We start from the raw sequence: 23,777 nt of genomic DNA, 5'->3' as shown, positions 1-23,777 counted from the left end.
ACTGGCACTACTCCACGGGAATGTTAGTGATGCAAAAGCGTCACTCTAGCATGCACATGACGATCTGCTTGTGCAACTGTGGCGTATTGCACGCATGTCTTACATGCGAACGGATTAAAAATAAATCGTCACGTCACGATCTGCTGTTCACGATCTGCTGTTCGGATAAGAGAACGCGTGTCGGATTCTTCCGACTTTTTTTTGCGATCACCTGCATAAACGCAGCCTTGAGAACGTTAAATAAGAGTATATATAATTGAAGAGCGTTCCCCTGAAATAACGTATCATTAATACTTTGAATAATCCATATCGGACTTGAATCATCAGTTATTTGTAATACTTGGTAATAGTCATTTACAAGAATTTTTAACAAGTGTAATAATTTCATTTAATTGGAACAGTGTAATTACATTGATAATTACACGCAGGAGATATTATTATTTTTAACGACGTAATTTTATTACCAACGGTTTTCCCATCCTGTTATTGAGAAATAAGGAAACAAATAAAAATAATGTTACGACCAATATCAACCACAAATTGCAGCTTCAATAATAATTAATCAAAGAAGCTACGACGAAAATAAATGCATTTTGGTGCGCAAATTTCTGATTACATTACAGTGTTACATGTGAACGTCGAGCAAAGGCACGGTTGAGAAACCTTTTCGCACAATGTGCCGGAGAGGAACAAAAAGGTTTCGCCTCAGTCACCCCGGCTCTCGTACGTACATACAATCCCCTTAATAGAGGCTCGCGAGCGGATCGAACGTCGTGCATGTCGGAGGTTCTCGAGATCGCATCTGTTCACGAAGGCGCCCTCACGTGATATCGCTGTAATGTCATACATCGCAGCGTGATACGACCCGTTATACCGTATCGAACGCATCTAATATTCACGCCTCCGACATGATTCGCGAGACGTGAACTCTGCGCATTTGCGAATCTTCGTCTTCTGCAGTTTTCTGTGCCCCGATATATAGGTACCCGAGCCAAAATTTTCGCGACGCACGTCAGAGACGCCCATACGATATCATTTTGACACAACCACGAAGAACGTGTTCCACGTGAACGTAACGTGAGAAACATTAAATTAAACGCTAAATGGATCTAGAGAAAAAGGGAGGAAGGTAGAGAGAGTTATATCTTTGGCGGTACAGTAATTGACGTTTCTCGTAGATCTTTTTTAGTACATAGACGCGTTCTGCACGTCTTCTCTCGCGGGAATAAAGGGGAAGAAAGCGAAAGTTACGAAGATGCATTCGTTTCCCGGGGGATCTGTAATTTTGCGCTGTATTGTTGGTGCGCGTAAATAAGAGGTGAAACAAATGGGTAAAGTTATACGTGTATGCGCGTGTACGGGATACCCCAGTTTCCAGTTGAACTTCCTTCTATATACGGATTCTTGGGGAAAATTGAAGTTGATTTGTTTCTTAACTTAACTTAAAAAATAGGCCACCGATAGCTATTAAATTATGGACGATGGAAAATTTTAAGAGCTCGAGAGAAATGCCGGAGCAGAGATAACGAAACTTTATATTCTCGATCCAGTATTGTAGTCAATCTTGTAAGTATTTGAATTCCATTCGCCTGCTTAGGAAGATATTTGAAACGCGCAGTTATGAAATTGTACAGCGATCGGTTCTTGGAAATTGAGCGAGGAATTTAAAAGTAAATGCATGATTTTATATATAGTTTTCCTTATTATATATATTAGCAACGGAAAATCTCATTTCCTATAAGATCAATTCCTGGCTACGGCCCTGCTACGCATATCTTGCACTTGCGTAAACAGTTATTTATATTCTAGTTTCTAGACTATTAATTATATTCGACTATATATCTAAATATGTATTCCGGATAATCAGAAGAATTAATCTGCTTTTTCAAAAAAGGAGAATAACTATTTAACATCTTACGTCGTTTCTCTCGGTTTTGCATTTGACGGCCTACATAAATATGCAATACAGTCTACAGTCCAGAAATAAAAATGAAAAAAGTTGCATAATTTAAGTCGCGTTACCCAGTGATTATTATAAGCGATATAGTATATTAAAGCGTTATCGAAAAAAATATCGATTAATAAGTCTACACGCTTGTGTGCATTGTTGCGTGATTTTTTTAAATTACGTAACAGTGGCAGCAATTACCTCTAATTTCGTGAAAAATGTATGAGGTTAAATTCATTACGCCACGACGGATACGTACAGATTCGAGATTAAAAAACGTATCGCACGCTCGCATGACCGTTGTATAAATTGAGCACGATTTGTTTCTAACATTTCGAATATTTGTTAAAATATTCCTTGTTGCTGCGCGTATCACGTGGCGCGGCTTTCCTCTTTCGCTGACATAACGATTAGTATCACGTGCGTGCTTAACAGATCGATACAGCGTGAAGAAATAAAAAGCCTCGAATATATTCCCTTTATCAGTTAACTAATGTGTAATAATTCGTCAAGAGAAGGCGCGCGTGTGGTAGCAATTCCGAGAAGCGTAAAAAGCGATTTTAAAAAACAACTCCGCGGACCCTTTTTTCCCTCGCAAACATTTCTATGATAAGCACGCACTTTTCGCGTGGTACCCGAGGTTTTCGTGCGTCAGACATGTAATTACGTTTACCTAAGATGAAATCGGATGAAAAAGATGGACTTCGTGGACAGCGAGGTGACCTTTCTTTCCTGAAAATCAGCAAAACGCGATTGTTGAAGATTAAAAACCGTCACTGTGTTCGATAATATTCGATTCGATGTAAAATTGAGAATTGACTAAAAAAAAAAAAGTCTAACTCGAAACATTTTAATCGACAATAACGATAAGAAAGTTCCGTTGCCGTATATTCGAAATCAACAGGTAACAATGTTGCTTCGCGATGCAACGTTATAATATTATTGACAATTCATTACAATTACGAACGTGAGTGGTTGATTAACGGCACGTTAGTGACAAGTCGCTGGGCCGGTTAAAACAACGATTCGCCGCGGATTTGCATAATCACCACCCAGAATCATCGCGACGTAACGCGATTAAGCTTGACGCGGCCGGCGAATTAAAATCACATCCGGCGAGTGTCGTTGTAGCGACGTGTCGAGTACGAACATTCCGTGTCTCGTGATGGATTCTGCATTATTAACGAAGCTCTGATTAATCCACGGTCTCGCAATTTCAGCGGATCTCAGAAATAATCGATGAGCGTTGAGCGCGCGTCTACCTGTATCGTCAAAGAAAAAAAAACGTGAATTTTTTTTTCGTGTTAATTTTGGATGCGTTACATTTTTACGTCCTCTTCCATGCGAGATCGCAAACGTCGACTCGCCCAGAGAGGTTGGTGGCTTCGACCGCGGATTTCGCCATTAGAGCGAGATGTTAATTACTTAGCGCGACAACGGTGCGCTTGATGTACCTCATCAATTAAAGCACGCGGTGCTTTACTCTGCAGCCTCTCCGGCACCGCATATTATTTTTATCACCAACACATTACGTTCTTTTTTATATACATTTCGATATTCCAGGCAGATAAAAGCGTGAAGAGTATTGACGCGCGAGAGATTAACCGGCGCGTTCTGTATCTCTTCTGAATTGACGATGTGTCTCGCCGATCCGCGCGATCGCTTTTATCTAGCGTGTAACCGACCGCGTCAGCCGATTTAATTTCGAAGCTATGATAAATTTAGATAAAACGGCCACAAATCGTCGAATCTCGGCGGAGTGAGACGCGTGCGGGCGCGTACGAAAGCGTTTTCGCGATTTCGCGAGGAGAGGCACTCTCATTCTCTCTCTCTCTCTCTCTCTCTCTCGTTCGCTCTCTCTCTCTCCCGCTCTCGCTTTATCACTCGTTCGACCGTATTGGGTGTCGTAGGAATTTTCGAGGGCTGAGGTGACGGCGGCAGCGACGGCGGCGATGCTTCTTACGTCGGCGCGATAAAGCGCGCTTCAAAAGAGGAGGCCGAAGAGTCTGGTGGGGTCCGGGATTGACGTCATTCGATGACGTCAAGCAGGACCGTATAGAAAGGAAGTGGGGGCCACGCATATCGAGCTGCAGCTACGAGTGTGATAGCATTTTTCTCTATTTCTCTTCAAGAATCAGCATTCCATTGCAATACGTGAAATATCCTCACGCAACGTACGATCCTAAGTCGAGGCAAAAAATCCACGCATCTATATGGAGAATCGTGCGAAAATCCAAACGAGCGTAAAATTGTGTTACACTTTGAAAGAAACGAAATCTTTATATAGCTACAAGGGAAATTCAAAATTTTTATTTCTCTTTTCGATATAATTATTTTTTGATATACTGTTCGAAGGATAATTCCGACATGTCAAGAGCGATACAGATGCGCTTATGCGAATATTAAACGTATGCGTTCTCTTGGTACGGACCTTGGAAATTTAAGGATGCGTTAACTACCGCAAACAGGAAATCAAGTCTTCCACGGTGAAAAAAAACGGGGACTCTGAGGTCAATGCCGCGTCAATTAATCCAACATTGTATCGTTTAATGAAAATTGCTATTTGCGTCCTGTCGATCCGCCGTTAATCTCGATACGCGACAGAAGCGAGGAACAGAAATTTTGGAGAACCGCCCCGCTCGTTTCGCGCTTCGTTCCCGGCACGTCCCGGGCAGTTCGCTCTTTAAAAAAGCCCCGTTTCGCCACGTTCAGGCTTTTTTCGCGACAAGCCGCTCTAATTGAACATCATGATCGCGCTACTCGAGGCTGGTTATTTATTCAACGAACGGGGTGTTTACGTGCCGTGGCGATGTGCTCGACTCGCCGCGCGAACGAATCGCGGGCACGGGCGTCGGGCCACGCGGTGGCAACGTGCGGCGAAAATCGTAATCGCCCCGCCGCGCCGAGTGTTTGTAATGCGATAATGCCGTCGGCACGGCACGACGTCGGTGTCTCCTCGGCTCTGTCGTCCGAGGCGATGATTCACGAAATTACTGCCGCGAACTTTACGGCGGTCGCACGTTTCCCCACGGCGGAAATAGCCCCGCGATGTGCGCGAGTGAATTTCGTTTGTTATTTTGCAAATGGGACAGTTCTAAAATCGTATGATTAAAGGTGTGATCTAACGCGCGGATTCAAAAGCTGAAGAGAGAGAGAGGGAGGGAGGGAGGCAGCTATTTCGGCAATAAAGCAGACATTGTATGACATCATGTCATTTACTATTAAATGTTTTTTTTCTGCAGATTAAAACATAAATTAAAATCGAAAGATTTAGCTTAAAAAAATGCAAACAGAAAATAAATACAGGTTGATATGTGTGATAATGACGATAAATGCTTTCAACACAAAGAATAATTATAAATCAAACTTCCCTTTCCTCTCATTCTGATTCCTGTAACCATCGGTATGACAACTATTTCACGTTTTTATGTTTATATACTTTAATATATCGGCATTTTAAAAATAAAAGTATAATTTTATCAACCGTATACCTTTTTGTTTCTATTTCTGCTTTACGTTCCGAGCGATTATAAAAGAATCTTTTGATTAAGAAAAATTCGAAGTTTCCTAATAATTATGATTTCTTATCGAGACGATGTTCTTGGTAAGTTACTTAAGTAAGTTACTCAGAGCTCCAGTTTCTATCAGACGATGTTCTTGATAGTTCAATATAGTTTCTGGAGAAAAAAATCGAGTGCAAAAATAAGTAATTGTATATCAAAAATAAATCAAAGTAAATGTACATGTTAACATGAAAATATAGGAAGGCAGAAATGAGGGGAGAATGTGAGAAATATATATCAAAATACAGAGTCTGACATGCGCCGGTGCGCGAGTGCAGCTAAAGGTTGAAGAGTGCGAGCCTGTTAAATTAAAAATATAATGGCTCGCGACCTCGGCGTGCGATATATTCAGTCAAATTACCCTCATAAAAACGTGCGGCGAATAGAAAGCGAGCGCGTTCACGGTCGCGATTATTACATAATAATAAGTCGTTTACTTATGACGGGCGTGCTTATTAAATCGGATTAGAGATTAAGAGAACTCGATCGTTTCTGACAAGTACAGTTACGCATTAATTAACTTGCGGTAAGTTCCTTACAGTTGCCCGCAACCTGAAGCCCATGGCCCGTATATACATTTCTGCTTATCGCAAGAAACCGCGAATGATTAAAAAATTCTTGAAAGTAGTTTCGAAGAGATACGGAATTGCTTGTGAGTATATGCAAATATTACAACTAAGAGATATTGCCTTCATTCTGCATAATTTTGTGAAAGCAGCTGGTCATAGATATTTCTAGTTGTTTGCAATGTATAAGAAGATATATTTGTTTCCTTATACATTTACATTTATCTTCTAATAACAGAATTATCATTAAGAAATGATATGTCTTCGCTTCTAAAAAATTTGTAAAAACCCGCTTGCTTATTAGCAGTTTCTTATTAAGAATTCTTATCAATGCACATATACAAATTTATATTAGTCACTTCTATGCTTATACATTACTTATATACTATCTCAAAAAACTGACTCACAATCAGTTCTTTCTTCAATTCGACGATTTAATTATCCTGGAAATTTTATGCGGACGTCATGCGGCGTTTCCGCGATTTCTATCTGCTTTCCCGTCAATGGGTTTTCGGCGTATACTATCTGTGCTCCGCGTACTTCGGTAGTTTTCATCGTGACGCACTCCGAACGCATTTACGCAGACGATACGTCGATACGAGATGTCCGATGACGTTCGTCACGAACGGTGAAATCGAGGGTACGCATACCGAGTTAAATTACAAAATACACCGTTAAATTAACGTATTTTACACGGAATCTCACTCGTACGACTCGTCTCGACATATATACGAAATCGCGCATAAAAGTCACATTTACACGTCCGTTCATCTCGGCCTGCATCTTTTTATATCTCTCGCATTTAAAACGGGACACGTATACAGGGTACCTAACTTTTGACCGTTCTTTCCCACAAAGGACTCTTTGCTTTAGAGCAGAACGTTACTCGACGATAATTCGAGCGTGTTACAGTAATTATACTGTAACGCCATGCACGGGAAAAAAAAGAATATTCTTGATTTGAAAATATCTTTAATCTTAACGTGAAAATCTTGAAATGAGATTATATTGCGTTAAACGAAGAAAACTAGCTTGAATAAAGTTATTTTATATAGTTTAACCAAAAAAAAGTTGAAATAAAAAGTTGAAATTCTCATTAAAAAAATTATATAGATTGTTGCGTATATACGAGTATATAAGTTTTGATTTGACATTTCTTTTCTTTTTTTTCTGCGTGCATAATTTATCCTTTTATAAAAATTCGGTTGCAGAAAGGTCTATTTTGAAATAACTTTGAGATGACCGTAATAAGGAATGGGTAATACTATTCCTAGTACGGTATAAATGCATGCGTGCGTGCGCGAGTCCTCATTTGCGTAAGACGACGTAAATTGCACGCGCCGAAACGAAAATAGCGACCGTAATCTTAAGTTCAATATCAACCGCTAATACCGGAGATAAGATCGTATTTTATGTGTGTGCGTCATTGCTGACATAACAACGGGTCACACAGTGCAAGAAAGTGCACGCGATACACGATGCTGCGAGCGACTTTGCAGCGAAGAGGATTGTCAATATTGAATGATGAAAATTTGCGACGCTGCTCGAAGAAAGAAATATACATCTACGAAATTTCCGCGTCAGCGAAATTAGAAATCACGCGAGGACACCGTGCTCTCGCTGGTACAATAATTAATATCTTATCGTGTAAATATTGACTGCAACGACGGTTTACACTATCGTTGCATCACAGTTTTACGATTGGCATAACTACTTCCTGCGTTTGTGTGTGCTATTTCGTCGTGACGTCAAATAGGAGCGCGAAGAAAAAAATCGCGTTCCTAATTCTCTTTCTCTTTTTACTGTTACTTCACTACCGGTTCCTTCTTGTATAATTACTGTTATTTGTCACTAACTGTCTTTGACACACGGTCGCGGGAAATTTTTCTCGTCGGTCAAAAGCGTTACGTTCCCGTTCGGGCTAGAAGCTTGGTAGCTGTCGCGGTCTCTATATACGAGAATAAAAGTTGAGTTCCATGGCGAACAAAAGCGGTTTGTCAGACAAGCTCATTATTGGATAACGCGATGAAAAAGAAACGGATAACCACTGCGGTTTCTCAATTGCATAATCAATGATGAAAGGCGGAACTGTTGTATGGACGTTGAGCACGCGCTCTTGAACATATGCGTGGTGCCTTCTTTTCCTGGATTTTACTCGGAGTGTAATTGAACCGAACAGGCAGCCAACGAACTTAGTCTGAGAAATCCTATTGAAATTCCTCGCTGTTCTTCCATTCTGCAGCGGGCTTTTCATCAATTTCCCCTTTCTCTTGGCTAAACATTTTTAAAACTTAAATTCTTGCCTCTATCGGCACGATATTGATGAGAAAGGTGTTGTAATTAGAAATATGAATATTTCGTTTTCATCAATTTTTCCTTCTTTGCGGCTAGACATTTTTAGAACTTGTGGCAACTTTTTGACCGGATATTGACGTGAGAGGTATTACTGTAATTGAAAATATGAATAAGAAATTGACCGATCTATACGTACATTTCACGTGTCAACTTTCCATGTCGATCCTCTCAGAACGTCCAGCGGTATCCATAGCAGGAGTCTCGGAGGAAATAGACATAAAAGTAGGACAAATCTTTCTCTCTCTTTCTTTCTCTTTCTCGGTCTGTCTGGCTTCACGCTGCTTCCGCGTGAAACTTCGTGGAGCGTCAAAAATCGACGGATTCTGCCGCAACATCGTCATCCTATTGATTTGCCGAGGTCGCTCGCGTGGCGGGCGCGAAATCAAGCCGAATCCGACCTACGACAAGCGGAGATGCGTAGGCGGTACAGGACCCGTCGGAGAGGAAGAAGAGAGAGGAAAAGAGAGATCTGTCGAAGCGAGATTCAAGTTCTCGCGTGTGTCGACGAGCATTACGTTCGCCGGACTTGCTCGTCGCAAACGTCTTTCGCTCGTGACGACAGCGACGACGAGGAAGCCGCTCTCTCCTTGCCGACCTTGCCTTGACGGTGCTATCGATTCCAACCGACCATGAAGATTCCGAAGGATATCCGCCCGGGATATGGAAAGAGTGGAAAGACCGTCTCGAGTGCGACCTACGACAAGAGAGTGAGTGCGTACACGCCGCGGCGTGGGTGCGCGAAGGATGAGTTCCCACGTAATAAACGCGCGATTAATATTCACGGGGTGTCCTTTACATATATTCGTCGGATTCCGAGAACCCATCACATCGAGGACACGTGTCGCAAAAAAAGAAAATTATTTTCCGAGAAAAATTCTTCCGAGAAAGAACTTTCATGTTATAAATTGGAGCAAGTATATTAATTTGCTCTATTCTCGGTTTTAGTATAACACGTTTATATGAGAAAGGTTATTAACTTTTTTATATGTTTTTTTGCGTTTCTTTCACGACGCGTTTTTTTTGTATGATTAATTTGAATATCTCGCTACGTCAGATTTACCAAATATTTGCCAATGCCATTATTTGAAGCTATACGAAGACATATAAACATACTTGGTTTTAAATAAAGAAGCAAATTTTCACGAATAAATTATATTACGTCAAAACGTTAATAATAACATTCATAATAACGTTATTTTTCCTCGTAGGATAAAATATTGGAGAATGAGGGAACGCGCCGTATAACACATTCGATGCATTTCAAAAACTCGATTATAGTTTGCCGCTGCGGATATTATTAGCTTTAGGAAAAATTGCAACGTTGGCACGAATATTACATAAGAGAAACTTAAAGTAATATGTTATATTGTAATCGATAGAAATTCTCTCCGCGCGATAATGGAAGCTTTGGGAAGGTACATGGAAAACGTAGCTCGTAGCTGCCTGCCAAGAGAGGCGGGTCGACGTTCTATGTCGATCCCTGAAAATTATGCGACGCATTTGCAAGTAAATAGAATTTTCGAAATTCTAAAAAAATATATGTATATTTCGAAATACGGGTTTGTCCCGCAAAACGACGAGCAGAGCAAACTATAGGGCGCAACGAGATTCAACTGGGGAGAACTTCTGAAATAACCGATCTCTGCGGGACTCACCTGAGGGATGTGTCGTCTCGAAATAGCGCTTTATTGCGTGTCTGTAAAAACATCTACGCTTCTCGTTTATGAGAAGGTAAAAATATGGGAGAGACTTACGAAGCGATCTCCAGCACCGGCGCGGCGACGCATCGGTAGATGGTATCCTCTGACGAAAACGCCCGCGATTGACGTCAATTTTCTAAAAAAAAGAAGAAGTAAATTGTGTGGGGACACCGATTAAAACCAGACGTGGTCGTCATCAATTATCCTCAATCTTCTTTGAACCGTTCCACTGAACTGGCCGATCGGTAGAGAGAGGATCCCAGGGCAACTCTCACAGCATCTGTTTTAAGCAATTATTTAGCGCAATTATTTCATTGACTGTTAAGGGGATTGAATAATGGCTCGGACAGAACTCGCTCGATTTAAAATAGCTCCTGCTGATGACCTGAGTGAGTTGCAAAAATTATTTATTCACAGTACTTTTTCGCGATTATCTTACCTTGTAATCTGGAACGTCTATAGGTATACGAGAAACGAACTACTTTCAGATCATTATAGGATAAAAAGTTTTAATTAATAGATGAGCGATTATTTTAAACAATATAATTTCGTGTCTGACGCGTCGTCTCGCGTTTTTATAACAACCGAAAAATAATTGCACGTTGTGTGATACCTGAACCGAGCACAGTGTACACGTGCGCAATCCGATTTCGTAGATCGATGATCGCAAACGTTCCGCTTCCGCGCTCGCTATAATTTCGGTCGATCGTTAAAACGGCGAAACGGCTCTTCCGCACGATCGCGTTACATTCGATTTGTAACAGAGGAGAACACCTGCGAATCCCGAGCTAATACAGCTTGTTAACCCGAACGTATCCAGGTAACGTTCGTCGGCGCAAGTATTTTCGAGACCTGCACAGATTTAGAATTATTTAGAATAGTCTTGTAGGAAATACGTTTAGTCGTTTGAAAACTTACATGGATGTCCTTCTTGAAAAAGAACTTGTTTTTTTTTTATTACTAGACACAATACAGAGGAAGATAAAGTTACTAATAATTTAGTAACTTTAATATATGTGTGTTATTTTAATAATAATAATTTAATTACTACATTTTTAACAGATTACATTTTACACTCTCGAGAGGTGAGAAGCAACGCTATAATGGACAGATTGCACACAAAAGGCATCGATTTTCTGAGTCGGACATGAGTCTGACTAATTCACGGTCGCATCTACTTAGCGCGAGAAACGTGTCGTGTTAGTGACGTGCGAGGGACGAGCCTTTGTTCCGAGTGCGGTAATTATCGTCGTTGAAGAAGCGTAACGCGGATAGACCTGGTCCTCGCGTTTCCTAGGAAATAGTACACCGTGTCGAAGTTATATTGTGCTTATTCAAAGCGGACGATTCGTTCTACGGTGTACGGTCTACGGTCGCGAGTCGTGAAACCGCGCGGCGTGCGCACACACGCACACACACGCTCATCAGTAAAAGTCCGTTGACGTCAATTAGCCCGAACAGAGAGAATCGTTCGCCGGCGCGCGACCGTCGTGAATTACCGATCTTCCGCGAAGCGACTCAGAGATCGACGAAAAAAAAGGAGAGTTATTTTTTAAACCCACATCACACGTATACGTATAAGTTGTACTCCGCTGGTTGAGTGCCCGCCGAGATTTGCCCGACCTTCACATTTCGCCTATAATTTTTTTTCGTCCGACGACGAATTAAAGTATGCACGCGAGAAATGTAAATAATCGTAATAATCGCACTTGCGCCTCTCGATAAATATTCATGAACGCAAGTAAAAACGCTGAACTGCCATAGCCGCGTATTCACGCCTCTAATATAGTCGCGCTTATAAATATTGATTCCTCCCGTGAAATACGACCCGAATGAATCTGATTAATCCGTTCCTGGTTCGAAGGTCAACGGGAGAAACTCTACTTGCGCGGATACGCACGCTGCTCCCGGCCCGCTTATGCCTTTTTTTTGCCTTTACATGCGAAACTCGCATGTACATTACATTACCTCGCCGGTGAAATCGGCGAGTTATGAAAGGGAAAATTCGGGCCGCGTACGATGCGGCAACGCGTGCATCTGCAACAGGGGGCCGCGGCCGTCTCGCTCCGCCGAGCGACATTCATATTCGCATTATTGCAACTTCCATTTCGGTCGGACGGACTCGATTGCCGGCACGAGGATCATAACGCCGATCGAATCGAGAGCCCGCGCGTTTCCCTCAGCCCGAAATACCCTCGCCCTATTCGATAGATACGGAAGAAATAACGATTCCTCCATTCCGCCCCCGCCCCCCGCGCCTTTCCCCCCCCCCCCCTCCCGTCAGCACGTAAATCGCCGTTATTCTCTGCGCGTCGTCAATATGAATTTATTATACTGTCAATCCGCGAGCGTATATGACCATACGACTATAACGTGCAAAGAGCGACCCAGTACCTTCGATTTTATTTCCGTTGGCGCGCTCCTCGGTCAATCTAGAGTCGTTCGTTTCATGCCATCTAAAGTTTTATGCCAGATAGATGTGACCGTGATTTAATCGCGGGGGACCTAAAATGATTTCGCTCGAGAGACGGATAGCATCGCGTTTTACATTCGCGAGCTGTTGTACCCGCTGTCCGTCGAGAATGATTATCACGTCGACTGCAACGTCATTCATATGTGAATGACATTCGATTCCACATGAAAAACTCTCCCAGGCAGCTGGACACGTTTTCCTTCATATAACTTATTCTTCCTTGCTATAAAAAATTAATGTAGATTAAAATGTTAAAAGAGATCGTAATGTTTTACGGCAGGGAGAAGAATGAAAGAAATTTTTTAATTATGAAAGGAAACATGTTCCTGGAAGTTTTTCATCAAATTGAACGTCATCCGAACGCGAATGACGTGGCAGTCGATATGTTAAATAGAAGAAGGCCGTAAGCTTCACTTGTATTTTAACCACCGTGTCTTTAACCGACTTGCGATCGATCTTTTAATTCGTTTTGCGTCAAGCAAATATATATATATATATTTGCTTGACGCAAAACAGATTAATAAAAAATTAATGACTTGCGATCGATTTTTTATTAATCTGTTTTGCGTCAAGCAAATACGACCGTGAATTGCAATAGAACTTCAGAAAATCGTTAAAAATTATAGGTACAAATTCAATATACCTATAATTCTTCAATTAGATTATTAGAATAATATAGAAATAAGAGAAGGTCGAAGCTTCAATTTATATTTTAACTTATACCATCTCTTTGACTGACTTGCGATCGATCTTTTATTAGCCCGTTTTGCACCAAGTAAATATGACTGTTTGCAGTAGGGCTTCAGAAAATCGCTGTTAAATTCGCAGGGTTAAATTATACTCATGCTTGAGTCACTTTTAATCGTTTCTATAGGTCGCCACTACTCCTACTCAATATATCGTTAATTTAACTAAACCAATGTTACTGTAACTAAACTAATGGAGTTAGAATAATAAATTTCGACACATATGATAGTTAAAAATAACAAAATGTTATTTAACTCAAGACATTGGTTTAAATTTTGACCTTTAATATTTCACAGTGTACGGTTACAAATTCATAATGTATAACCGACTTGCGATTAATCTTTTATCAGTCCGTTTTCGCCAAGTAAATTAGCCATCAATTACAGAAAAACCGTTAAAAATTACAAATACAAATTGTACCTGTAATTCATCAATTAGGATAATTTAGAGATTGTGCAGAAAGCGTTCCACGATCAATTTCTCTGACTTTCGCGTTTTTAACAGCCGCTCGCGATTTTACTATCGATACCGCTGAGTAGCAACAGTAATCGTCGATCATGCGAGGCCTTAAGAGGCAAGATAAATAAAGAGGAGAGGAATCGCTCTCGCTCGAGAGCAAAACGACCGCGAGGCCAAGAGCGGAGATTAGCAGTGTGCGCGCGGGAACATCGCTTCGGGAATATATCGCGTCCCGTTCGAGAAAGTCCGTCTTTTCGCCCCGCGACGAGGGGGCGAGAAGCGGTTTCTCGCCGTCGCGAACGACCGCGGAACCCCCCACCCCCCCCCACCCCCAACGTCGCGGTCGTGCTAAAAGATCATAATCGCGCGAACATGGTTTTCCGTCCATTCCGTCCTGCAGGTAAATGCAAGGTAAATAAACGCGCGACGCCCGCGCCGTCCAATTTCTTCGATCGTCGACCGAGACGACCGCTCGTCGCGCGTACTTAATATGCAATCCGCTTTACGCAGGGTGCCCCGAATGGACCTAAGGTCATCGGCGAGAGCGCGACACACGCCCCTCGCCGTATTTTCGCTATTCCATATATTTAATATTACCTACTCGCGCGTGCATCTGCTCCCGACTCCGAGCGCGAGCCGCACGGTCGGACGTCGGACCGGAGCGGACCGCGCCAGGCCGGTCACGTGCCGACGCGCGGCGTCCGCTACCTCGCCGTACAATCGCATCGAGAAACAATTAACGATGAGACAGACACCGGGCACGTATACGTGTGTGACGTCAATCGTCGAAGATAACGGGCGCGAGCGCTCGCGGTAGTAATCGGTAGTGGTGGGCGTCGGGTGCACCGACGTAGGCTACGTGGGAGCAGCGGTGGGTGGGCAGGGGGTGGGGGGTGCGAGGAGGGGGAGAGGGCGACGAGTCGCGGGGGGGTGGAAGAGAGAGAGAGAGAGAGAGAGAGAGAGAGAGAGAGAGAGAGAGAGAGAGGGAGGGAGGCCGAGAAAGGAAGCGAAAGAGAGGGATGGTCCGCTAAGAATGGCCGGGGCGACGGCGTACGAGGGGGCGGCGAGGGCCGAGGGCGCCGACACCGTCGTCGTCGTCGTCGTCGTCGTCGTCATCGTCGGCGAGCGCCGAGTGCCGAGACTGCCGGAGCAGCAGCACGGCAGGGGGGTGGTAACATGGCCGCCGGTCAGTCGGTATCGAACCGTCGCGCCGAGCGGAGCTCCTACGCTGACTCGCGGCGCGCGTAGGCACGGCGACGGTTCGATTCCGCTCCGCTCCGCTCCCGCTACGCTCCGTCCGCTCCGGCGGTGGTGGACCCCAGGGCACCCTCCGGATACATCTGGCGGGCGCGCGCGCGTCGGCGCCTCTCTTCTCTCACCTCCGATGGGTCCCCTGGAGTACCGTCTCCCCGTCACCGTCGCCATCGTCATCGTCGTCGCTGTCAATTCCGCCTGTCTCGCCCCGCGCGTTCACCGGGGGATCCTCCAGGTGGCTAACCGGTAATCGCCGAGCCAAGGTAGGTGAGCGACTCGAGAGAGAAAAGGGAGTCGACCCCCTCGGTACCGCCCCCCCCCCTTCCTCTCCCCCCCCCCCGGCCTGAGAGAAGATCCGCGCGGAAACTCGTCCGAATCGCGAGCGGGATTTCGCGTCCGCGTCCTGACGTCGGCGACCTCGTCCGACCGCGCGCGCGAGGTTCTCCGTCATCGAGGAGTATCGACGGCGATCGATCGCCGGGGTCTCTCTCTCTCTCTCGATGGGTAGGAGGTCGTTGTCGATCCGTGACGTCAGCCGAGGATCTCTGTTGTACTTGTTGCGGGCGGGACTTTGTACCCCGTCCGTCGGGACCCGCGAGGGCCGCGAGGCGAATCCTTGACGCGCGAATCTCTTTCTCTCTCTCACTCTGTCTCTCCTTGAGACCGTCCGTCGGCCCCGTTTACCTTCTTTCGCGCCGTTTCTCTCCCCCTTTTATTTTCTTTCTCCCCGTCCGCGTCCGCGCGACGTCCTTTCTTCCGGGATACCACGTCGCGCCGCGGCCGTCTCGCGACGTCCGTCGGATCGGCCGGCCTTGCGAGCCCGCGTCAGAACGCGGCGAACGCGTGATAAATAATTATCGTGAGTTAGACGGTCGCCGATATCGCTCCGAGATACCTCGGGGAGCGAGGCAGCGAAGATATTGATATTCGCCAGTTGAAGAAGACTCGCGCGCGCGAGACAACGAGCCGCAATTACGAGCCCGTATAAAAGTCCGATCCGTCGGGGATCCGACTTTTCGAAGTAGGTCTTTATGAATTTCCATCGGAGCTCGCGCCTGCGTATAATTGCTCGCGCAAACATCAACACGTAAAAAAAAAAGAAAAAGAGGGGCTCTACGGTGCACGAGAGCGGAAAGTCACAAAGGGTCGTGCGACAAAAATTGACGTTTCGGACGATAGAGCGAGAAGAAAGAGCGTGGTCAAAGCCGGTTATTAAAAGTAGCACAAATGATGACGTGAGTAACGAGCTTCTCAAGAAAGTTCTTTTTTTATGTACGAGAGATCACGTTCAGGCCGTTTGCGACTCTTCGCTCCAACGATGCTGATACGATATGGATACCGTATAGTATCTTTGCACAACTTTACACCGTTAAATTCGTAGGGTCAAATTATACTCAATTTGAGTAATTTTTAACTATTCCTATAAGTCGCCACTGCTCCTACTCAATGTGTCGTTAATTTAACTAGCCAATGAAATTAAGATGCTACTGTTTATAATAATAAATTTGATACACATGGTAGTTAAAAATAACAAAATATTATTTAACTCAAGGTATTGATTTAAATATTGTCGTTCAATTTTTTTTTCCTTTAATAACATGTGCTATTAATGTTATTTTATTACAATTCCTTATAATTTTCATTCGTAATCAAGACAATTGTTAAATAATACACTTGTTAATTTTACGCAAAGCCATTTTGTGAAACTGTGTTAGAAACTAGAAAGAGAAACTAGAAATCGGCTCCCCTTTTAAAGCCGCGCCGCGCGCTCCGCGATTGTTGCAGATTAACGAGGAGATCGGAGGGAAAAGTTAACTTGTAAGAGCGTGCGAGTTGAAAGAGAAATTGACGGTAAACATGGACACTGGATCTACACAGGGTAAAAAGCAAATCCGCGTCGGATTTTACGACATCGAGGGAACGATCGGCAAGGGTAACTTTGCCGTTGTAAAGCTGGCCAGACATCGAATCACGAAAACGGAGGTACGCACGCGCGCGCACGTTTCCCGATATTTGTTAAGCGACGACGTTATATCTGTGAAAAGAAAAAGAAATTGCCATTATTGCTGATTCGCATTTTCCTCCAGGTGGCTATCAAGATAATCGACAAAACCCAATTAGATCCTACTAATCTAGAGAAAGTTTATAGAGAGGTCGAAATTATGAAGCAGCTGGAGCACCCGCATATCGTCAAATTATATCAAGTTATGGAAACGAAGAACATGATTTACATGGTAAGAATAACGAAGATGTTTCAGCCGTTTCCCCTTCTCCCTGTTTCTTTTCTTGCCGCGAATGAAACGCGAGACTTGTTCGCTTGTTGCAGGTGTGCGAATACGCGAGCAAAGGTGAGATATTCGACTACATTGCGCGATACGGAAGAATGGGAGAGCCCAGGGCACGTGCGACATTCGCTCAGATACTCTCCGCGGTCGAGTACTGTCATGTGACGGGTGTGGCACATCGTGATCTGAAAGCGGAAAACCTGCTCCTCGACGCCCAGATGAACGTGAAAATTGCCGATTTCGGCTTCAGTAACAGATTCGCCCCGGGGGAACGATTGAGCACGTGGTGCGGTAGCCCTCCCTACGCTGCTCCCGAAGTCTTTCGTGGGAAGCATTACGCCGGACCGGAAATCGACGTATGGGTGAGTCCCGCGTGACGATGCTTCGTAAAAATCGAGTTACATCGATTGCACGTTCAAAATAAATATTCTCGTTTTTGTAGAGCCTGGGCGTCGTGTTGTACGTGTTAGTGTGCGGAGCACTGCCCTTCGATGGATCAACTCTTCAGTCATTAAGAGATCGTGTGCTAAGCGGCAGATTTAGAATTCCTTACTTTATGAGCACAGGTGATTATGATAAATATACATTTTATACGTGCATTCAGTATCCAAGTATTTGCATTGCATATATCGAAATTCGTGTTACAGATTGCGAAAGCCTAATACGCAAGATGTTAGTGCTGGAGCCTTCCAAACGATACACCATTCCACAAATCAAGAGGCACCGTTGGATGGCGGGGACAGCAGATAGCATTTGTTCAGTGATCGTAACGCGGCCATCGTCATCCATTCAGGAACCAAATGAGCAAATACTTCGACTCATGCACAGCTTAGGAATAGACATTAGTCGCACTAGAGAGGTAAGAAAACATTTGTTTCATTGCTATCTTACGTAAAACGGAGAATATATATAGTATTTATCTATATATACGAGATATATTTATTCATTAAGAAAGTAATCGTATTATATTCTTGAATTATACACCTCGTTCGGTTTCGAGAAATAAATATGGCATTGTCTAGCGAATTAGAAATACAGAAGATTTTTACAAGCTACACACATATTATTTCGATATATTTTCCATTGCGCTATGTAAACATGTGTGTTATCTTTTAACAGTCTTTACGAAATAGCAGCTACGACCATCACGCTGCTATTTATTTCTTACTGCTGGAAAGGTTGAAGCAACATCGCGTCAGTAGCACCATTAATAATGCCTGCTGGTCCTCAGTTGCAAGAACAAAAGAAGATAAATTTAAATCAAGGTAGACACATATTATCAAGTACCATCACGTATACCTTCTTTTGAAGGACTTGATTTCAAATACCGATTTCACTTTAGTTACTTCCAATCCTACCAGTCGGAGCGATATCGCAAGAACAATGCCTTAATATAATCAATTTTTATTTACAGCGATAGCTTAGTGGGACGTTGAACTTTATTGATGGGTGACGCACATATTGAAGATTTTGTCAGGTTGGATTGGAAGCACATTGCTGTCGCTTTATTTTTGGTAACTCCTCATTTCGTTTTCTTATTTCTTTCTTTACCCTGAATCCTGATTTTTCATCATAATTTTAGTTTGGTTTTTTTAATTATAAGTAAGCAGCACATTATTATTTTTTAAATGTTTCTATCATTGCTGATTTCATATTTTTCACATTAATCATATTTGACTGACAAAATCTAATACCCTGCAAATATATTTTATACTCGACATTCATTTTATGCTACTAATAATAAATACCTGAATGAATAACAATATCAATATGAAACCCGTATGTGAGTAGGACACAAGATTAATTTATGGTGTAACTCTCCTGTAATGGCATTTTCTACAATTTAACGACAGACTAAGACTAAAAGATGAAATGATGAGAATACTTGATTAATACTCTCTGAATTCATTGCTGCATAGAGCGCCTATTCGCAGTCATCGCGAAAACTGCAATGGCAGAATAAACATTTATTTCAAATATTAACGAGACAAAAATCTCTTCCTTGTTCCAGAGCAAGAGAAGATGGCAGCAGAGGGGGAAAGAGATTTAGCTCGACGAGTTCTTCGACCGATGAAGGTTGTTGCAGCGCGGAAGGTGATTTAGAAGAAGGCCCAAGCGGAGACGAGTTGCGCGAGGCGCAGATCAAACTGGAAGAGCATAGATTAGGCCTAGATCACGATATCAGTCAACGAATTGACAGTCAGATAGTCAATCGAAGATTAAGTGATTATCAACATCATTTTGATAACCCGCTTATGGATCCTATTGATCCACCCAGTCGAACGACTTTGTTTATGGCGGGCGGTACCGGTAGCTCGTCGTCGGAACTCTTCGAGTCCAGCTTCGATTCTGGCTGCCCGCCAGATTATACAGGGGCGAATTGTTTCACGAGCAGTTTACCATCTTGCACGCCACCGCCACCCAAGAGTCCATCCCCTATCACTGGTCGAATATCTCGAGTCTCTCAGGGACGAAGAGCGTCCGATGGTGGACCTAGATTACTATTCTGTCAGCAAGGTGTCGGCGATAGGCCATCCAAGCAGAGAAGTATTCAAGGTGCGTCACGTCTATTTGTTTGTGCGTTCGGCAACTCCACGGATAACGCAATAATTTAATCGCTTTTTTAGATTCGGGAAAAGCTCGAGGCCACCTGGATCTAGTCCATCTTAGACCACCGTCCACACCGCCCGATAATCAACAGCAATTTAAGATACGCTGCGACTCGGGCACGCAACTGCAGCTTTTAGTGCAGCAACGTATGCTGCAGCAAAAGCGTAACTTGTATCATCGACACAGGGGCGGCGGTAGCCCGACTCCGATCCCAGTTTCCACCAGTGGCAGCACTAGTAGACGTGCCGATCACGTACCGAGGCAAGACAGCTACAAGCTGGCACAACGTACACAGATTTTGCCGCCTCTCTCTCAGGGACACGTAGACCGAGACTTCGACAGAGATAGAAAGCGAGACGAGGAAAGGTGGAAGAGTCTACCGTCCCGCTTGGCAGCGGATTGCCAGTTGGCGGAGAGGTCGCTAATATGGAGTCAGCAGGTAAATTCATAAAAAAGTTACTGAAGTAAAAATAGATATATCGGGCAAACATATGAACGATTGAAGCGACGTGTACAGCCGTTGGAGCGCTTTTTACAATTGGACTGTGATTTTGACACTCTCTATTTGGAGGAAGTAAATTAATCGACACTGTAGAAAATAACACTGTAGAAAATGAAACTGGAAAATCCTTGTACATAGTTCACTCAATGTAGAAGATAAGATATTTTTTTTTTTTAATTGAGTGTCTGGGCATTATTGTAAATGCTTTCCACATTTGCAATAGTGAGCTAATGTACATAATGTTATTTAGTACCTATAATGTTATTTAGTACCTGCGATTTATTAGCACAATTATTTATGTTAAATGCAAATAAATGATTATTTTTCTTTAATTTGGCAGTTATCTTTTATTCTAATTTGCCTTACTGCATGAACCATCCTTGATATAAAATTATCATCTTGTTAGTAATTCAATCTTATACGCACTTCAAACAGGAAAACTCCCTCCTAATACGGAGAAATTATATATTATTGTATATAATTGATTCAATTTTTATATCTTTACATTTTTGCGTCAATTGTAATGAAGCAATCATGCGTATTTTTTATATATAAATATACATATATTCTTATATGTACATAATATGCATATAAAATGTTTGATCATAAAATTGAAGTGTCTATATCCCACAATGCTTCCATATCATTTTGCTTGGCATATATTTTCTCCAAGTTTATGCATATAGATACAAAAATATAAAAAAGAAATGAATTATTCACATGCCAGATGTTAAATAACTCATACAATATGAAACATTAGGTGGGTCTTAGTGGAGGTGCGTCTTACTTGCCACCTGGCAGTGTAGGTGGTTTCTTGTGGCCCGCCACCAGCAATCCACATTCAACCATCTTCGAGAATGTAGGGGATCCAATGGAATAAATTTCTGCCCTATCGTTATATTAGTAATTGCCTCGAGATCTTGCGTATGAAAAGTCAGCTGAATTATTATATCAACTCTGTCAGCAGTGTTCCCTCCCTAGTCTTTCCACGTTGACTTTTATTAACATAGTTGCATATCATTTTGCATCTGATAGAGAAACGCTAAGATATACGAAGGATATACGAAGGATTTAATGATGTTCACTCATCTATAATAATTATATATCTTTACATACTCAAGATCTCCGATTAGTTGTATGGTACATGTTACTGAATGCCAAAGATTTACAATTTTGTACTTCTATTGGCCCGAAACGTTGGTACTCGAGGATTTGATGAAGCGCTAAAAGCTGCGTACAATAATTCCACACAAATCGTTCGCTAATGTACTACTTCACAAAGTTATACTTGACGCTATTGTACGTCTGCATGAGTATACACAGACTACGTATACATGACTAAAAAAAAAAGTTCTCATGCAAAGGAATCTTTATCATACAGTAACACGTGTACCTGCCTTATTAAAATGACTGATTCTACCAGTCAAATATCCAATTATATCATAGACTGATAATTAACAAGCTGAAACACCAACCAAGTTTAATTGAAGAGCAAATGACATAGGACTTGCTTCACACACTCCGCTATTAAGAGTATGACAAGACGGAAGGAGAGAGAGAGAGAGAGAGAGAGAGAGAGAGAGAGAGAGAGAGAGAGAGAGAGAGAGAGAGAGAGAGAGAGAGAGAGAGAGAGAACTGCAGGATTTTTAAGTATTGTTAACGGGGTTTTTAATTGACGAATTCAAGTAGACTTAGAAAGCTTAGAGTTCGTTCATTTTCGTAACTGCTCATATATGTATAAAAACGAATAACGGAATATTACGAATTTACGCGAATATAAATCCTTAGAGGGATATTCTGTACTGCCAATGAGTGAGAGAAATGCGAATGCTCAAGTTGTTGACGAGATATTATAAATATGTTATAGAATAAGGCGTAAGAGAAAAAAAAAACGAAATATCGACGATAAGGTATAACAGCGACTGAAATAGGATTAAAGTTCTGTCGATAGCGGAGCGCAAGTACTATGCCATTTTCGCTTTTCCATTAATTTAATCGAAGAGTGGAAATACGACGCGGGTTGAAAAGAACCTTTCATTACGTTTTCTTAATGAACGTTCCATTGTACAAAATTAGAGATGTTTTCTTCTTCCACTCTTCACCGATGGTGACTATAGAGAATAGAGAAAATAATAACGAAAAAACAATAATATTAGCGGTAAATAGTAGCTAATGTGTCAGAAGTGCTGCATTCTGTAAAGATGTTTAAACAAATCATTTACGTGATCATTTCCTAACATAAACATAAGTTAACTGCATTTTATATATGTTATCTCTTTCTAGAAATATTTAACGCCACTGTATTGACAGTCGCACTACTTTTATACAAGTATCTTTCATGAATCGTTCACCGATATCCTCTGAATATGATTTCTCTTTTCTAAACGGGATATTTTCTATTTCGACAGCTCTGCTTTACGAGCTTCTTGCGTAATTATAATTAATTAGGAGAACATTGACGAGAAACAATAATTGCGAAACCGTTTGTACGTTTGATATGAATACAGCACTTTAAAAAAACAATATATACATACATATATTATTAGAATCTAGTAATCTAGTCAGTAGCAAGCAATACCGGCCGCGCACAACTGACAACGACTTTACTATTCAAATTTTTCGCCATTTTTTACCCGACAGGAAACAATCAAACTTCGCTCAAAAATCTTTTGATAAGTGAGACATAACTGTTAAGTTAGCCTAATCGCAAATCCACTATCTGCGAACGGACATCGACGCGAGGTATCGATGAATCTCAGGAATTGAAAATCAATTTCGGCATTGTTGCGAATTCTTATACGCCTGTCTTTTCCGAACTCATATTATAACTCTTTGGATTGCGTAAAAGTAGAAAGCCAGTATCGGGTTTTGGTAGCAATAAATTGATTTCACCCCTGTCCATCAAAAAATGCAAAACACAACTATACGACTCCGACGGAAGATTCTGCGACAATTACATGTGATACTACTTGTTTTATATGTAAGCTATCGTTTTAGAATATGTAATCTGTTTAAAGATAAAGACTACAATCCGTTTGCGGAAGTAATTATTTGCTATCAAGCACTGACTGCCATACAGACAATTTGTCGTGAAGAAGAAAAAAATTAAGAAAGAGACCTGAGACAGAGGGTCGCTTATACGTATATACAATGTAACAAATTTCGTTTTTCATGCTCTTAGCAAAGTGCGCACATACTATCACTTCAACAGTCATATACGATAGTAAGTAGTTACTTTTTGTAAATTGCAAAATTGTCGACATATGTATACATGCGAGTTCTAAATAAAACATATGCAGATTGAGATCCAAACTG

General features: G+C 42.3%; 1 protein-coding gene and 1 long non-coding RNA gene across 6 annotated transcripts in view; one reads left to right on the top strand and one right to left on the bottom strand.

The window, feature by feature from the left end:
- The window catches only part of LOC139781716 (uncharacterized), a 115,678-nt gene extending 91,904 nt beyond the window's left edge, over positions 1-23,774 (top strand). For 2 of the 5 annotated variants that reach the window (XM_071720610.1, XM_071720605.1), the window contains exons 3-11: positions 16,851-17,048; positions 17,153-17,299; positions 17,392-17,712; positions 17,793-17,916; positions 17,998-18,209; positions 18,470-18,615; positions 19,362-19,906; positions 19,978-20,399; positions 21,223-23,774. In XM_071720610.1, the coding sequence (XP_071576711.1) occupies positions 16,923-17,048; positions 17,153-17,299; positions 17,392-17,712; positions 17,793-17,916; positions 17,998-18,209; positions 18,470-18,615; positions 19,362-19,906; positions 19,978-20,399; positions 21,223-21,342 (2,163 nt within the window). In that variant the 5' untranslated portion in view covers positions 16,851-16,922 and the 3' untranslated portion in view covers positions 21,343-23,774. Of the gene's footprint in view, positions 1-14,825; positions 15,329-15,596; positions 16,087-16,127; positions 16,443-16,850; positions 17,049-17,152; positions 17,300-17,391; positions 17,713-17,792; positions 17,917-17,997; positions 18,210-18,469; positions 18,616-19,361; positions 19,907-19,977; positions 20,400-21,222 lie in introns of those variants that run through there. The other 3 variants (XM_071720599.1, XM_071720615.1, XM_071720618.1) reach the window with 3 other exon arrangements.
- Positions 7,361-10,571, bottom strand: LOC139781912 (uncharacterized). The gene is made up of 3 exons (XR_011720730.1): positions 10,187-10,571; positions 8,569-9,126; positions 7,361-8,351 (listed from the first exon to the last, which is right to left on the bottom strand). It is a non-coding gene; the product is annotated as an uncharacterized lncRNA (long non-coding RNA).
- Positions 23,775-23,777: the final 3 nt, after the last annotated feature.

The sequence above is a fragment of the Temnothorax nylanderi genome, unplaced genomic scaffold (genome assembly GCF_030848795.1).
Source record: "Temnothorax nylanderi isolate EJ_2023f unplaced genomic scaffold, tnyl_v1.0 TNYL_tig0007_pilon, whole genome shotgun sequence".
Taxonomy (NCBI): domain Eukaryota; kingdom Metazoa; phylum Arthropoda; class Insecta; order Hymenoptera; family Formicidae; genus Temnothorax; species Temnothorax nylanderi.
The sequence above is the reverse complement of the archived record's forward strand: the minus strand, read 5'-3'. Positions and strand labels throughout refer to the sequence as shown.